The sequence below is a fragment of the Oryctolagus cuniculus genome, chromosome 4 (genome assembly GCF_964237555.1).
Source record: "Oryctolagus cuniculus chromosome 4, mOryCun1.1, whole genome shotgun sequence".
Lineage (NCBI taxonomy): Eukaryota > Metazoa > Chordata > Mammalia > Lagomorpha > Leporidae > Oryctolagus > Oryctolagus cuniculus.
Genome location: NC_091435.1, coordinates 1,409,461 through 1,424,968, shown reverse-complemented (window position 1 = coordinate 1,424,968; position 15,508 = coordinate 1,409,461). Strand labels below are relative to the sequence as shown.

General features: G+C 65.0%; 1 protein-coding gene across 1 annotated transcript; it reads right to left on the bottom strand.

The window, feature by feature from the left end:
* Positions 1–3,258: 3,258 nt before the first annotated feature.
* POFUT2 (protein O-fucosyltransferase 2) lies at positions 3,259–15,248 on the bottom strand. The gene is made up of 9 exons (XM_051839972.2): positions 15,084–15,248; positions 13,494–13,744; positions 11,653–11,797; positions 10,774–10,884; positions 8,293–8,359; positions 7,489–7,614; positions 6,594–6,774; positions 6,265–6,388; positions 3,259–4,385 (listed from the first exon to the last, which is right to left on the bottom strand). The coding sequence occupies exons 1-9, from the start codon at positions 15,212–15,214 to the stop codon at positions 4,232–4,234; spliced, it is 1,290 nt and encodes a 429-aa protein (XP_051695932.1). The 5' UTR covers positions 15,215–15,248; the 3' UTR covers positions 3,259–4,231.
* Positions 15,249–15,508: the final 260 nt, after the last annotated feature.

Genomic DNA, 15,508 nt, shown 5'->3' with positions numbered 1-15,508 from the left:
GTTGGAGTTACACAGAGAGAGGAGAGGCAGAGAGCGGGGGTGGGGGGTGTCTTCCATCCACTGGTTCACTCCCGAATGAGCCACAATGGCCGGAACTGTGCTGATCTGAAGCCAGGAGCTTCTTCTGGGTCTCCCACGTGGGTGCAGGGGCCCAAGCACTTGGGCCATCTTCTACTGCTTTCCCAGGCCATAGCAGAGAGCTGGACTGGAAGTGGAGCAGCCGGGACTCAAACAAGTACACATACGGGATGCTGGCACTGCAGGCGGTGAGCCTTACTGCTACGACACAGCACCAGCCCCAAGACCAATTCATTAATGCCACCAAACTACTCGAAAAAAATAGACAATCAATCAAAAGGTGACAGCATCTTAGTAAGGACACTTCTAAGACTGCCTCACTATCCCTTCCACGGCACCAGGTCAACCTACAAAGCTAAGAACGCATCCCTAGTCTGCAACAGCCCACAAAACCAGAACCTCCCAATCCTCGACCTCCACGTACCACTGATGTAAAAATAATAAATGCCACTTATAATCGCTGCAAGAACCACACTCACTCAGTACAACACTACATGTAATACTAACATCATCGATTACTCCATTCCAAAAATCCAAACAAAATAACGACCATATGATATTACCTCTCCCAGGCAGGCAACAAATCAGCCCACTTTTGGACAACATATGGACAAGGATTCCAGAACACCCGACCACAGCAACTATCAACTCTACTTTATTCCTTTCAATTACTAATAACCCATTACAGGAAATGAACATTAATGGACATGATGATTAAAGAACCTATTCTTTTTTTTTTTTTTTTTTTTGACAGAGTGGACAGTGAGAGAGAGAGACAGAGAGAAAGGTCTTCCTTTACCATTGGTTCACCCTCTAATGGCCGCTGCGGCCAGCGCACCACACTGATCCGAAGCCAGGAGCCAGGTGCTTCTGGTCTCCCATGGAGTGCAGGGCCCAAGCACCTGGGCCATCCTCCACTGCACTCCCGGGCCACAGCAGAGAGCTGGCCTGGAAGAGGGGCAACCGGGACAGAATCCGGCGCCCCGACCAGGACTAGAACCCGGGGTGCCGGAGCCGCAGGCGGAGGATTAGCCTAGTGAGCCACTGCGCCGGCCAAAGAACCTATTCTTAATCACACATTATCAACTGGAAACTGGCAAAATATCCACCACCAAAAAATCCATTTTTCCAATTTCCTTTGGAAAATGTTACATTAAAAGAGGGTCATGAAAACTGCATTATGGAAAGAGAGCAATCTAACAGTACACACAAACTAATATTAGCACATTACAAAGCAGGATATGCCTGGGAAGACGACACTGCAAAGTTAACCATCGGAGAAGCACCAACAGTGTCCCCCAACCTAAAGATCCCTCTTACAGTCATTATAAATCTTCAAATAACTAAAATAGTGACTTTTGCATTGAAAACAATACAACAAGAAAATGTAAACTATTGCCAAAAAGATCTATAAATACCCCGATCTTACTACAAAAATTCAATAAACCACAAGGATGACTACCAGGAATCTTCGAGTGGACCACCACGGGAGGACTTGGAGACCTCGCAAACGCAGCAACAACCGAGGCGCTCAGAACAGAACTCACTGTGCTCGCCACGTAAGAAACGATCAGCACTGGCAGCGAAGCCCGCTCCACCTCTCCTGGAGCCCAGCGGCCCAGCGCTGCCATGCGCAGTGAGGCCTCGCAGCGGGAGCACCGCGGGTTCTCTGCAACTCCAGGAGGTCGGTTTCCCAGTGCGCGGTGGCAACTGAAGAGCGGGTTCCCCTCTGCATTGACAAAAAATCCTCCTGGAAGGGCCGGTGCCTCCTGCAGCGCCACGTGGGCGCCGGCTCTCGTCCCAGCTGCTCCTCTTCCCTTCCAGCTCTCTGCTGCGGGAAAGCAGAAGATGCCCAGGTCCTCGGGCCGTGCACCCACGTGGGAGACCTGGAAGAAGCTCCTGGCTCCTTACCGGAGTCTCCACCTCGGTACCACGCTCGCGACAAAATCCCACCCGGGAAGGCGGGAGCCCAGGGCCGCGCGCGCACGAGGGAGCCCACCCGCGACTCCAGAAGCTTCCGCCGCCCCGCCCCCTCCTGCGCACGCGGTCCCGCAGGCGAGGGGGCGGCGCAGGTCCGGTGGCCCCGGCCGCGTGGACACCGACGGGCAGGGACGCCGCCATCTTGCGAACGCAGCGCCCGCGCTCCGCCACGGACCACGCGGGGAACACAGCGCTGCGGGCGGTCGCGCGAGGGACGTCCCCGCGATGGAGGCGTGCGTGGGCTCCGGGGGGAGGGCGGAGGCCGGGAACCCGGGCCTGCTCGCCGTGGAGCCCAGCTGCTTCTGGGGCCCCTCACGCCACCCCTTCCCGGGCACGCGAGAGCCGCCGTCCACTCACCGCCCGAGAGAAACACCGCACATCCGTCTCGTCTCCCTCTGCGTGGCCAGGCTGCGTGTCAGGTCGCCTTCCGGTCCCACGCCCGGCACCCACCGGCCGCCTGCCTCACGCGGGTTCCCGCCCACCGCGCGGGGGACGCTCGCGGCCTCACGCGGGCTCCCGCCCACCGCACGGGGCGACGCTCGCGGCCTCACGCGGGTTCCCGCCCACCGCACGGGGGACGCTCGCAGCCTCACGCGGGTTCCCGCCCACCGCGCGGGGCGAGGCTCATGGCCTCACGCGGGTTCCCGCCCAGCACGGGGCGACGCTCATGGCCTCACGCGGGTCCGACGCCCGCACAGCCTCCAGTTGAGGCGCCTGCACCCCGCAGCACAGGTCGCAAGGGCCCCTGGGGCCCCCGCATGCGCACGCGCTGTTCGCGGCGCTGGCGCGCGGAGGCCCCGCTAGGCCCCTCCCGCAGCACCTGCCCGCCCTGCCCCACCTGCGACCCCCGTCCCGGGGCGGGAAGCCGGAGATCAGCCTGCGCGCGCAGCTGCACCTGCACCTGCGGGGGGCTCCCGGCCTGGCCTGGTGACGGGGGCGGTCAGCCCTGCCCCGCCTTCCTCCAAGGCAGGCGCCTCGCCCAGGGCCAGGGGCCCCCGCCTGACCGCACCCGGTAGTAAACCCGGGAGCCCCTCGTCCTGGAGACGGCGTGGGGAGAGCTGGACCCACCCCCCACCATGCTCTCCACCAGCAAGGGCAGGGGCCGCACCCAACTACCACAGAGCCGCTTCTGTCCCATGGGCGCCCCGGCCGCAGTCCACAGCACGCACGGGGGTGACACAGGCACTGTCTCCAGGACGCTGGCTTTCTAGAAAACTTTATTGACATCTGGGTATACAAATGAATAAATACATCATCACTTCACCCCACACAGCCGTGAGCAACACCAGCTGTGACAGATGGAGAAGACACAGGAAGTGACCACAGCGGCTCGGCATGGGGCAGTCCTGCTGGTCACCACGCTGCCAGGACACAGCCCCGTGGGAACTGAGCCCCGGGTGGCCCACAGACGGCCCCCCAACACCACGGCACCGACAACGTGGTGGAAGTTGCACAGGGACAGGCCCAGGGGCCGGGAGGGGCACCGTGACCCCGAGGCAGGGCCTCCCCTCTGCAGCCCCGCGTGCGCAGGCGTCCCTGTGGTGGCTGCAGAGGCCGTGGCAGGGGGCTCTGTAAAGCAGGTGGACAGACCCCCGCTGCAGTGTCTCCATTGTGGCCTCTGGAAACGGAGCCTTCCTCCCCCAGCAGCAAGGGGTGGAGCCAAAGCCCCTGCACCTGTGCACCTGCTGTACTGAGGGCGGAGCCAGGAGCTTCCTGCAGACAAGATGGCGTCCCCAGAGGACACTGGCCCCACCGTGCAACTTTCCAGCACCCTTGGGAGCAGACAGGAGGGCCTGGTAACTGTCACTCACAGAGCTCCCGTCGGCCTCAGGTCCCCAGGGGCTCCAGGCAGCAGGTCCAACCCGGCCCCCGGGGAGATGGGCTCACACGGGAAGGCCGGGCAGGACTTCCAAGTCTTCTCGGATGCCCACAGCCAACATTCGATGGGGCCGCCGGCCGGCATCCGTCCTTACTGCCCGCTCAGACATGGGGACCTCAGCCGCTGGGAAGGCCCAGGCCTGGCCCTGACAAACACGCTGCGTCCAGGTCCTCCCCGGGCCTGCCACGCGCTGGCCCCAGCTCGGGGTGTGCAGGGGCTGTCCTCTGGGCAGCTGCCCAGTGCCTGACACGGAGCAGGGGCCGACCTCCACGGCAACGGCAGGGCCCAGCCACCTCAGTACGCGATCTTCCAGTGGGTGGGCTGCTCGCACGCCTTCTCCTCGTCTCCACAGAACCTGTTGTAGGTCGTCTTGGGGTCCAACCCCAGGATCTCTCTCTCCTCGTGAATCCGGAAAGAAAATGTCGAGACCGAGGTGCCAATGAAATACCTGGGAAGCAGCCCAGGACGGGCCGAGTTACACAGGGCAGCGGCTGTCTGCCACACGCCACCAGCCTGCCGGCCCCCTTGCCCGGGACCTGCACAGCTCACCCAGCCCGCCCTCAACGGCTGCACCCACAGGGCCACAGCTGGGTGGCCTCCAACCTGCCTCGCAGGACACATTCCTTGCCTGCCAACACCGGGGCCCACGGCCCCCGTGCAGCCCGTCTGCTGGGGGTCCCCGGTCTCAGGGCAACCAGTGCTCTCCCCGACTCTCACGCGTGGGCTCTGGCTTTCGAGGGCACTCGGGGACGAAACCGAATCACATCCGAGAGCCGGCTCCGAGCAGGTGCCGTGCGTGTGCTGGACGGCGGCTGAGGTTCTGAGGCCTCACAGGCCCACCTCCCGCTGGGGCTGGAGCGGCTGCGGGCAGGAGCCGCCAGCGCAGAAGAACCTGAGCCTCGGCCTCCCCCCTCAGTCCTGATTCACAGAGGACGGGGCCCTCCCCCGACACCCGCACATCTTTTACACACAAGGCCCAGAACCTGACGGAAAACCGCATGTGACAGGCCTGGAGGACGGGCTCAGGCAGGGCTCGAGGGCCCGTGCTGATCCGTCGGGGGCCAGGCTCCCGCTTGCCTGGTGCACGTGCTGTCAGGCAGCGAGGGAACCCGCGCACTTTCATTTTCCGTTCACCCAAAACGCTGTGACCCAGCTCTGCCTTGGTCACCACGGCTGCACACAGCTCAGGCTGGTGTCACCTGGGCACGTGCAGAACGAGCAGAGGGGCCCAGGACTGTGGGACACCTGCGCACTGCCCCCCACAAAACAGACGCAGCCAGGACGCAGACAGCCCAGAGCACGGGGGACACTCGGCACAGGAGCGGTGGGGAAAACCCGTGGGAAGGAGCTGGGGATGAGGCAGTGACCGCGTGGAGGTCGGACGTGAGGAGCACAAGTGTAAACCAACCCTGGCACAGGGGCCCTGGGTTACAGGAGACTCAACCGGGGGCCAACACCAGAACAGGCCCTGTGCACACACTGCCCGCTCAGACCACACAGCACGCAGGGCCCTGGGTTACAGGAGACTCAACCCGGGCCAACACCAGAACAGGCCCTGTGCACACACTGCCCGCTCAGACCACACAGCACGCAGGGCCCTGGGTTACAGGAGACTCAACCGGGGGCCAACACCAGAACAGGCCCTGTGCACACTGCCCGCTCAGACCACACAGCACGCAGGGCCCTGGGTTACAGGAGACTCAACTGGGGGCCAACACCACAACAGTCCCTGTGCACACACTGCCCGCTCAGACCACACAGCACGCAGGGCCCTGGGTTACAGGAGACTCAACCCGGGCCAACACCAGAACAGGCCCTGTGCACACACTGCCCACTCAGACCACACAGCACGCAGGGCCCTGGGTTACAGGAGACTCAACCCGGGCCAACACCAGAACAGGCCCTGTGCACACACTGCCCACTCAGACCACACAGCACGCAGGGCCCTGGGTTACAGGAGACTCAACCCGGGCCAACACCAGAACACGCCCTGTGCACACACACTGCCCGCTCAGACCACATAGCACGCAGGGCCCTGGGTTACAGGAGACTCAACCGGGGGCCAACACCAGAACAGGCCCTGTGCACACACACTGCCCGCTCAGACCACATAGCACGCAGGGCTCTGGGTTACAGGAGACTCAACCCGGGCCAACACCAGAACAGGCCCTGTGCACACACTGCCCGCTCAGACCACACAGCACGCAGGGCCCTGGGTTACAGGAGACTCAACCGGGGGCCAACAATAGAACAGGCCCTGTGCACACACTGCCCGCTCAGACCAAGCACTCAGCACGCAGGGGCCGGGCCCGTGGGGCAGTGCGCACCTGGCATGGGAGCAGACCCACTGGTCGATGATGGCCACGCCTCCGTCCTTGTACAGCTCCAGCTCCTCCCAGGTCGGCTCAAACCTCACCATCTCGGGTAACAGCTTTTTCAGCTCTTCGTATTCTGCAAAGCAGGAGGGGCCGCTAGACTGGCATGCACAGGTGCCCACCAAGTGTGTCCATCCCAGGGACCAGGTCCACTCTGCAGGTGCTGGCCGGAAAGGCGGCCACACAGATCTGCCTGGGCACGATACCACGCACGCCAGGTCTGCCCACCACTGAGTCTAGGGCTGGAAGGAAACCAGCAGGCACGGGTCGGGGCCGCGTACCGGCTCTGACGGCGTCCGTGGCCACAAACACCCTGGCCAGCTGGTGTGTCTTCATGAGGCTGCGGATCTTCCTCGCGGCCCCTGCCAGGCTGGGCACGTCCTCCCGGTGCCCCCAGACGAAGTCCTTCCTCCTCAGGTGGACGGCGAGGTACGGGCCCCCGAGAGAGGACCCCAGCGCCACCTGCACGGGAACAGCCACACGGGCTCACAGGACAGGCGGGGGCAGCACGCTCCCCCAGGAGCCCTCACAGCCCTGCAGGCGGCACCTTGGGGAGACACATGGCCACACAGCCTTGTTATCTGAGGGACACAGTGAGTGAGGCACCGGGACGACCACCAACAGGACGGAAAGGACAGACGCTCCGTCCATCTCTTCTCCCTGCAGACGCCATGCAGGGGACTTGGCCACCGCCTGCGCAGCGCCTTCCCCAGGCCCGGGCGCCCCTGCAGAGGGACCAGCGGGGACCCTTCTGTCCTCCCCGGAGTTATGAAAATGTGTGCAGTGGGACAGCAGGGAAGAGACGCAGACGATGCTGCTCCAGTGACACACATCGCTCGCTGCAATCACGTCACAGGAAAATCTCAACTTTCAGAAAAAACTAGGAACACGAGGAGGCGTCACCAGACAGAAGGGTGCTGTCCTGAACGGTGCGAGCCCAGGGAACACGACCTGCCCGCATCTCCGCCTCCTCCCTCATGTCCGACCCCTCTCCCTTAAGGACTCGGACAGCAGGACTGAGTGACGTCCCTTGGTTTGCCCCAGGGCGGAGGATGGGGAGCTCCCGGCGACTGTGGCTCCAGAAGCCAAGGCCGTGCTACGGGGCCTGAGCTGCCTGACCCGAGGCACCTCCACTGGGAGCTCCGGCTCTCCCTGGGGGCCACCGGCCGGAGCTACCTTCATCTTGGTCCAGTCCTCCTGGAAGGGGATCCTGTCGGCGTCATTAGTGGAGTTCAGGTGTCTGCTTCGGAACTCGTCGGCCACCGCCCGCAGGTGCCTGGCGAACACCATGCTGCGCCGAGTCTGTGGGGACGAGGACAGCGCAGCTGGGCGCCCCCAGGCCAGAGCCGCACCCACCTGCCCGCCTTGCCCCGACTTGCCAACAAGCCCCTCAGCCAACTCCTGTGTCCACGCAGCCTGGGGGACACGTGCATGTAGCTGCCACGGCGGAAGCCGCAGAGCCCAGGCTGGGTCCCTGAGGACGGCCAGCCACTCCCGGGGTGCCTGGGTGACGGTGCCCCCGGCTACCACCGCCATGGGCCGCCTCTGTCGAGGCTGGCTCGGCGCTGCTGTGTCCTTGCCGCTGACCCGCCTGAGCTGAGCACAGCTCCGTGTTGGGGGGCGGGGATGGGAGGCTGCTCTTCAATCTCCTTTGCTCAGGGCTCTGGAGTCCTCGAAGGTCAGCCAGGGCTGGGTCTCCCATCACAAAAGAAGCTGACCCTGATGTTAGGGCCGCACCCCAGGAAATGTGCCCATCTCGGAACCCAGAGCAACTGGATGAACGAGTGGCCAGAGGGCAGCCGGCTGCCGACGTGGAGGGGACGACGCCCGCAGCACAGGGAGACACGCAGCTCCTCTGCCGCGCGCACCGTGGGTGCCCAACTCCGTGGCTCCCAGAAGCCCGATGCTGGCCTGCAAGGTTGTTTGCTGTGGATCTCAGAAGCCAAACCGACGCAGAGCTGCTCCTCGGGGACTACTCACGTCCCAGTACTCCTTCCCCCCGTAGTGGTCGTGCAGCAGGTTTTCAGCTCTGTCTAGCATCACGGACCTATTTTTCAACAACAGAAAAGCAGCAGCGATGAACACGGAAGTCAAAAACAACAGTACCTCCCTCTCCAAGAGCACACAGCACGGGAGCCCGGCCAGGGTGCCCCTCGGTGAGTCACAGAGGCTCTGCGAGGTCCTGACCCCACAGCAGCACCCTTCTGCCCGAGCCAGCAAGACAGCCGTCACCACGCTGTGCCCAGGATGCGAAGAGGGAACAGGCAAGACAGAATTAGCAACCAAATCCAGCCACACAGTAACTGGATCCATGCACTGAGCAGAGCTCACGCCAGGCAGGCAAGACGGTTCAACACTGATCCGTTGCCCCGCACATGCCCAGAAGGGCGGGGATGCCATGGAAGGGTGGCTCCCAGAGGTCCAAGGCCCAGGGGCTCCTAGCAGGTGTCAATCACTAGGCGGGGACTGCGACCCTGTCCTGCCAAACGCTGGGACCTCGCGTCACAGTGCCCCTGCCAGGGCTCACAGCCAGGACCCGACCACTCCAGCAGGCGGCCCCACACCCTCGGCCACCTGGTGGCCTTTGTGCCCAGAGTCTCAAAGGCTCCCAGAGGGAACTCGAGACCACAGAACACAAACAGCCTGTATCTCTACCACTGTTAACTAAGACCCTCCACAGAAATCCTCCCTGCAGCGCCGGCATCCCATGTGGGCAAGGTTCCAGTCCCAGCAGCTCCACTTCCCATCAGCTCTCTGCTGTGGCCTGGGAGAGCAGCAGAAGATGGCCCAAGCGCTTGGGCCCTGCACCCATGGGAGACCTGGCCGAGGCTCCTAGGCTCTTGGCTTCAGCCTGTCCCAGCTCCAACCATGGAGGCCATTTGGGGAGTGAACCAGTGGATGCATGACCTCTCTCTCAGCTTCTGCCTCTCTGTAACTCTGCCTTTCAAATAAAATAAGTAAATCTTAAAAAAAAAAAAAAAAAAAAAAAAGGCTGGGTCCGGTGCTGTGGCACAGTGGGTTAACGCCCTGGCCTGAAGCACCGGCATCCCATATGGGCACCAGTTCAAGTCCCGGCTGCTCCACTTCTGATCCAGCTCTCTGCTGTGGCCTGGGAAAGCAGTAGAAAATGGCCCAAATGCTTGGGCCCCTTCACCCACGTGGGAGACCCGGAGGAAGCTCCTGGCTCCTGGCTTCGGACTGGCCCAGCTCCAGCTGTTGTGGCCAATCGGGGAGTGAACCAGCAGATGGAAGACCTCTCTCTCTCTCTCTGCCTCTCATTCTCTCTCTGTGTAACTCTGGCTTTCAAATAAATAAATAAATAAATAAATCTTAAAAAAAAAGCTGACCAGCAAGATGGTACCCCCAGGGCCTCAGGGGCAGCACAGCACAGCCGTGTGTGTGTGTGTGTGTGTGTGTGTGTATGTGAGAGAGACACACATAGAGAGATACACCCACCCAGGGCCAGCACAGCCGTGTGTGTGAGACAGAGAGAGATATACCCACCCACAGACAGCAGTCACGCATGTGTGTGTGACAGAGAGACATGCCCAGGGGCAGCACAGCTGTTACATGTGTGTGCACGCGCTACACCCGTCCCAGGGGCAGCACACTTGTATGTGTGAGACACGTGCCCGGGGGACAGCACGGATGGTAGGTGTGTGCGCATGCGTGTGCAAATGTATTTGAACCACCTGCTTCGGAGAGAGCACAGCTGCCAGTGCACCCCCCACAGACATCTAATCAGAAGGACGTGCTGTCCACCTCAAGCCCCCAGCCTCATGAGACCCTGCCTCGCAGGGCTGGGCTTGCTGCTTGCACGGGGCCCACGCGGCTAAAGGGAACCCCGCATGATTGGCACAGCCACGGCTGGCAGCAGCAAGGTCGCCTCGGAGCAGGGTGCCAGGCCTGGGGGGGATCCTCGTGGCTGCTGCTGGGGCACCGGGGGGAACTGAAGCGAGGGGACTCAGAGTCCCCACGTGCCCAGCAAGCCCCAAGGGGCACGGCCTCCCAAGGTCGTCCCCTGGAACCACACAGGCGGCAGAGCGCCTGGCCAGGCCCAGGTCTCTTGACACCTTCCGCTGGGGCCAGCCTGCACCCCGGTGGTGAGTGAGGGCCGCTGCAGCCACAGGGCCAGCGGTACATCTGTCACTCAGACCCATGAGGGAAGGCCAGGCAGGGGCCGTCTAAACCCCCTGGTGCTTCTAACAGAGAAGAGGAAGCCCCCCTGAGCCCAGTGCCTCCTCCCGCCCCAGGCCAGACACCCCCTCTGCTCCCTGTAGCTTCACCACCCACCAGGGGCACCTGGGCTAGGCGCTCGGCTCACCTGGGCTTTTCCCAGGACAAGCAGCCCCCCCGAATCCACACCCTCCCGTTTCCCCTGGAGCCGCACTCGCTGTGGACCACGATGGGGCCGTGGCCTGGGAGCACAGGGAGGGGATCCCAGCCCGAGGCAGCACTCACCGGGCAGAAGTATTCCGCAGGAGCACGGGCGCCATGATGGAGGCGGAGCCCTGGACCGACAGGCAGGAGACGTTCAACCCCCGGGTTTCTTCGTAGCCCCAGAACCATCCTCTGCAAGACAAAGGCCATGACGGCCCCGATGGGCCATCTGTGACAGGGACAAAGTCGGGGTGCGTGTGTGTGCCCGCCCCCGTGGGACAGCGCCCTGACCACAACCTCGAGGGCGAGAGCCACGTTAGCTCAGAAAAGCCTCGTGCTCTGGGGCCGGCGGGGCAGCACGGCAGGCTGAGCCCAGATCAGAGTGTCTGGGATGGAGCCCGACCTCACTTCCGATCCAGCTGCCTGCTAACGAGCGCCCGGGAGGCAGCAGGGGATGGCCCAGGTCCCGGCGTCCCAGCCACCCACATGGGAGACCTGGATGGACTTCCGGGCCCCGACCCCGCAGATGGAAGCCTGCTGCACGTGCCTGGGCGGGGCCAGCCCCGAAGCTCTCCTGGGGTGCCAGGAACAGGGCAGCGGAGGCAGCTGGACAGAAACAGCGTCCCCAGCCCAGGGCCCGGGCGCCTGTCCGAGGAACACTCCCCCCACGTTCTCGGGGAGAGGCTGGGAGCTCCCACACGGACGAGGCCAGGAGCTGCCGTGCCACGGGAGCACTCCATGGGAGCACTGCACGGCAATTCACACCCGGGCTGACGAGACAGCCGCTCCTGCCCGTGCCCTTCCAGCCCGAGCCCCTCAGCTGCGCTGGGACGCCGAGGCCACCACAGGAGCCGCTGGGCCTCGGCAGGACAAGGCACCGCAGTGCAGGGCGCCCGGCAGCGTTCATGAGAACACGGTGTGTGTGCAGGGGGCCAGGACTTGGCGTGCTCGGCCGCGCACCTGTAGTACTCGTGCTTGTCCTGGGAGTACAGCAGCGGGTCGATGCACGGCCGGGGGTCCACCTTCTCCTCCCAGGTCCCCTCCTTCCACCCCTCGGCGTAACTCTGCAGCACATAGACCTGGTCAATAAAGGGCCCGCCGGATTCTGAAAGAGACGAGGGGCACGCCACATGCGACGACAGCCGCGGGCCAGAAAGACGGCTCCCGTCCGCTCACTCCCGTGCACCGCAGACACTGGGGGAAGCAGCACATGGCGGAGCTGGAGGCTCCTCCAGGGCCTCTGCACCCAGAGCCCCCCACAGGCAGGTCCCCACACCCGGCCTGCACACTCCTCCCTGACCCAGGCACCACGGGGCTTCCTCCTCAGCCCCAGGCTGGCTGGACAGCCTGACCGCTCCCTCCAGGGCTGCTCAGACCCCTCCCGGGAGCCCCCGTCCCTGGCCAGCCCACGTCTACCTCATGCCTAATGGAGCTGGTGTTCTGCCCCCACTGGAGCAGGAGCCGGGGGAGCAGGGGCTGTGTCCTCTTTGCCCGCTCCTCCGTCCACCCCAGCAGGACTGTCGCACACCCGGGCTCTCAGTATCCATCTGGGCAGAGGTGCACTGAACAGACCCCCAGGACTCCAGCAGGGGAGCGCCCACCGTCCCTGCACTCAGCGTCCAGAGCTCACACCTTAGGGGGTCACGGCCACAGAGGTGCCCGTCTGACACCAGGCAGGGTGGACGCTGCACACGCCTCGTGCCCTGCCCCGCTCCACCTGCAGAGGCCCTGGGCAGCCCCACCCAGACAGCCGGCCACTCCCTGCCCCTCACAGGTGGGATACAGCTGGTGGGCAGGGGATGCAGGGGCCACGGAGGCAGCTCAGGGGCTTGGTCAGCACCAGAGGAGGCCCTTGCCACTCCAGGCCCCCACACACGGAGAAGGGCAGCCCCACCCCTGCTTCCCATGAGCAGGAAATCCTGGGGCCCGGAGGTGAGGACAGTGTCTCGGGCTCCCTGGCCTGTGGGCGGGCAGACGGAGGAGGCTGTCTCCCAGGCTATGCACCTGCAGCTCAGAGTAAGGGGTGGACACACCCCAAGGGGGGCTTCCTAGTTCCAGACTGGGGCCCGAGCATCACCGAGAATGGCAGGACGCAGGAGCAGCACGACCACGGCCCCGACTCCAGCCCGCGGGCCGCCGGGCCCCGCAGGTGCACCGCACGGCAGGGCCACCGACTTAAACTTACATCTTCCCAACAGAACAACAGGACCTCTAAGCTCCTCTCATCTAAAAAACCTTTGTTTCTTCCCTAAAAGAAATTAAAATGGGAGAATTTCACGCCAGGAAGTTGATGAGACGTGCTACAGGGTGGGAGACACCGTCTGCACACAGCGTGGGGGCCACCAGACGGCCCTGGGGCAGGCCACGCTCCTACCGGAGCTGTGCGTGGCCCATGTCAGGCAGCCACGGGCACAGAGCTCGCAGGCCTCCCAGCCACCTCCCTAGAGCCCAGGCAGCGGTCACCGGGGCCGGGGCCCAGAGCAAGCGCTGCAGCGGGCCGGGGTGGGGGAAGGGTGCTGGCCGAGGTCCACTGCAGACGCTCAGCCCGGCCCCGCGCCCCCGCGCCCCCGCGGCCCCGCGGCCCCGCGGCCCGCGCCCCCGCGCCCCCGCGCCCCCGCGGCCCCGCGCCCCCGCGCCCCGCGCCCCCGCGCCCCCGCGCCCCGCGCCCCCGCGCCCCGTGCCCCCGCGCCCCGCGCCCCCGCGGCCCCGCGCCCCCGCGCCCCCGCGCCCCGCGCCCCCGCGGCCCCGCGGCCCCGCGCCCCCGCGCCCCGCGCCCCCGCGGCCCCGCGCCTCCGCCTCACCTGCAATGAACTGCTCGTACTCGATCACCGGGATGTTCCTGTTGAGACTCGGAAGGTCAAAGAACTCGGACCAGGGAATGCGGACCTGGCGGATGTCGGGGCTCTGCCAGTGGTAGAGGCGGCCCCAGGGCGGCAGCACCAGCACCCAGTCCTCGGTCTTCAGCAGCGTCTTCAGCAGCGACGCCACGCGGATGTAGACGTCCCTGCGCAGGTTGAAGCCTTCCGGGGGGTTCACGTCGTACAGCAGGTACCTGACGGCGGGAGCGCGCGTGGCGGGCTGAGCCTCTGCCCAGGGCGGCCCGGCTCCGCGTCTGCACCGCCGGCTGTGCCCTGCCGCCCACCACCCAGCCCCAGCACAGCCCCAGGGCACCCAGCACGGCCTCCGAGCGGCCGGCTCCGGGTCTCTGTACCGCCGACTCTGCCCCTGCCGCCCACGACCCAGCACGGCCTCCGACACCAGCAGCTGAGACCAGGGTCAGTGCCCGGGGCTTGGCCTGTGCAGGGCGGTTACTGAGAGGCCACGGGGCTGCTGGGCAGCAGCTGAATCCGTCTCCCAGGAGACGCTCACCGGAACTGAGCTCACAAAACCAAACCGTCACATGTCCACAACCCCCCCAGAGGCCGGCAGCTGCCCGGCGGTGAAGCCGCACCCCGCACTGCAGGGCCTGGGTTCAAGTCCTGGCCCCACTCCCGACTCCAGCTTCCCGCCTGGGCACACAACTGCAGGCAGCGGGCGAGGGCAGAAGACCCCGGCCCTGCACCCGCAGGGGAGACCCAGACAAGTGCCCGGCTCCCAGCTTCTTCACCTGGTCCAGCCACTGCCAGCATTCGGGGAATGAACCAGGAAATGGAGAATCTGTGTCCCTCAAGTCGGCTAACTCTGAAAAAGAACCTGGGGGCCGGTGCTGTGGCGCAGCCCCAGCATCCCATGTGGGCACCAGTTCAAGTCCCGGCTGCTCCACTTCTGGTCCAGCTCTCTGCTGTGGCCTGGGAAAGCTGTAGGAAACAGCCCAGGTCCTTGGGCCCCTGCACCCACACAGGAGACCTGGAAGAAGCTCCTGGCTCCAGGCTTTGGCCTGGCCCAGCCCTGGCCACTGCGGTCATTTGGGGAATGAACCAGAGGATGGACAAGCTTTGTCTTTCATTAATTCTGCCTTTCAGATAAGTAAAATCTTTAAAAGAAATAAAGATTCTGGTATTCCGTGCGGCTTCAGAGGTCACGTCTTTCGGAGGGGAAGCCGGTAAACAACTCAGAACAGACACGGCAGCTGAGGGCGGCGACCTCCGCGGGTCCCGCAGCTCTCCCCTGGGACTGCGACGGGCGAAAGCCGGCCGGGAGAGCCCGGGCGAAGGCGCAGCGCCCGGCCGGGTCGGCTCTCCCGGGCTGCTCGGCTGCCCGCCGCGGGAAGACGCCCGGCCGCCGGCGCCAGCACCCGCATCCCCACGCGGGGCTCGACGCGCCCCGCCCAGGCCCCGCCCCTGGCCCCGCCCCCGGCCCCGCCCACTCGGGACATCCCGACCCGCTCGCTCGGGACCCCGCCTCGACCCCGGCTCCCCCTCCCCGCGGGCGTGGGCGGCACGCGCGCTTACCGTCGGCGGGACGCCGCTCCCGACAGGATGTCGGCCGCCGACTGGCCCGGCCAGAACTCCTCGCCCGAAGCCGAGACGGGCGGCCACAACGCCGCCCCCAGCAGCAAGCAGACGACGCCGAGCGCCGCCATGGCCCCGGCGGCCACGCACTTCCGGCCGCCGCGCCCCGCCCCGGAAGCGCGCGCCGAGCCCGCCTCCGAGGGCGCGTCGCCTGTAACCGGGGTAACGGCGCGCGCCCCGGGCCGCGCGTGCGCCTAGCGCCTGGTGCGCTGCCGGCCGTCGCGCACCGCCGAGTTGGGGCTCCCACGCGCGCGGCCGCAGCATCGCGATAGGGGAGACGGAGGCGTTCGGCCCCGGCGTGTCTGCCGCGGGGCCTGGCATAGTTTATGCAGAGTTTAAGGACTTTGACTCGGGGGCGGGGCCGG

What these genes read in the sequence shown, in the direction of transcription:
- POFUT2 (XM_051839972.2), bottom strand. Translation starts at nt 15,214, where the DNA reads ATGGCGGCGCTCGGCGTCGTCTGCTTGCTGCTGGGGGCGGCGTTGTGG. An exon ending in CTGCGGAATACTTCTGCCCG is followed by an intron (nt 8,360 to 10,773) that starts GTGAGTGCTGCC and finishes GTTGAAAAATAG; the next exon opens with GTCCGTGATGCTAGACAGAG. An exon ending in CACGGACGCCGTCAGAGCCG is followed by an intron (nt 6,389 to 6,593) that starts GTACGCGGCCCC and finishes CCTGCTTTGCAG; the next exon opens with AATACGAAGAGCTGAAAAAG.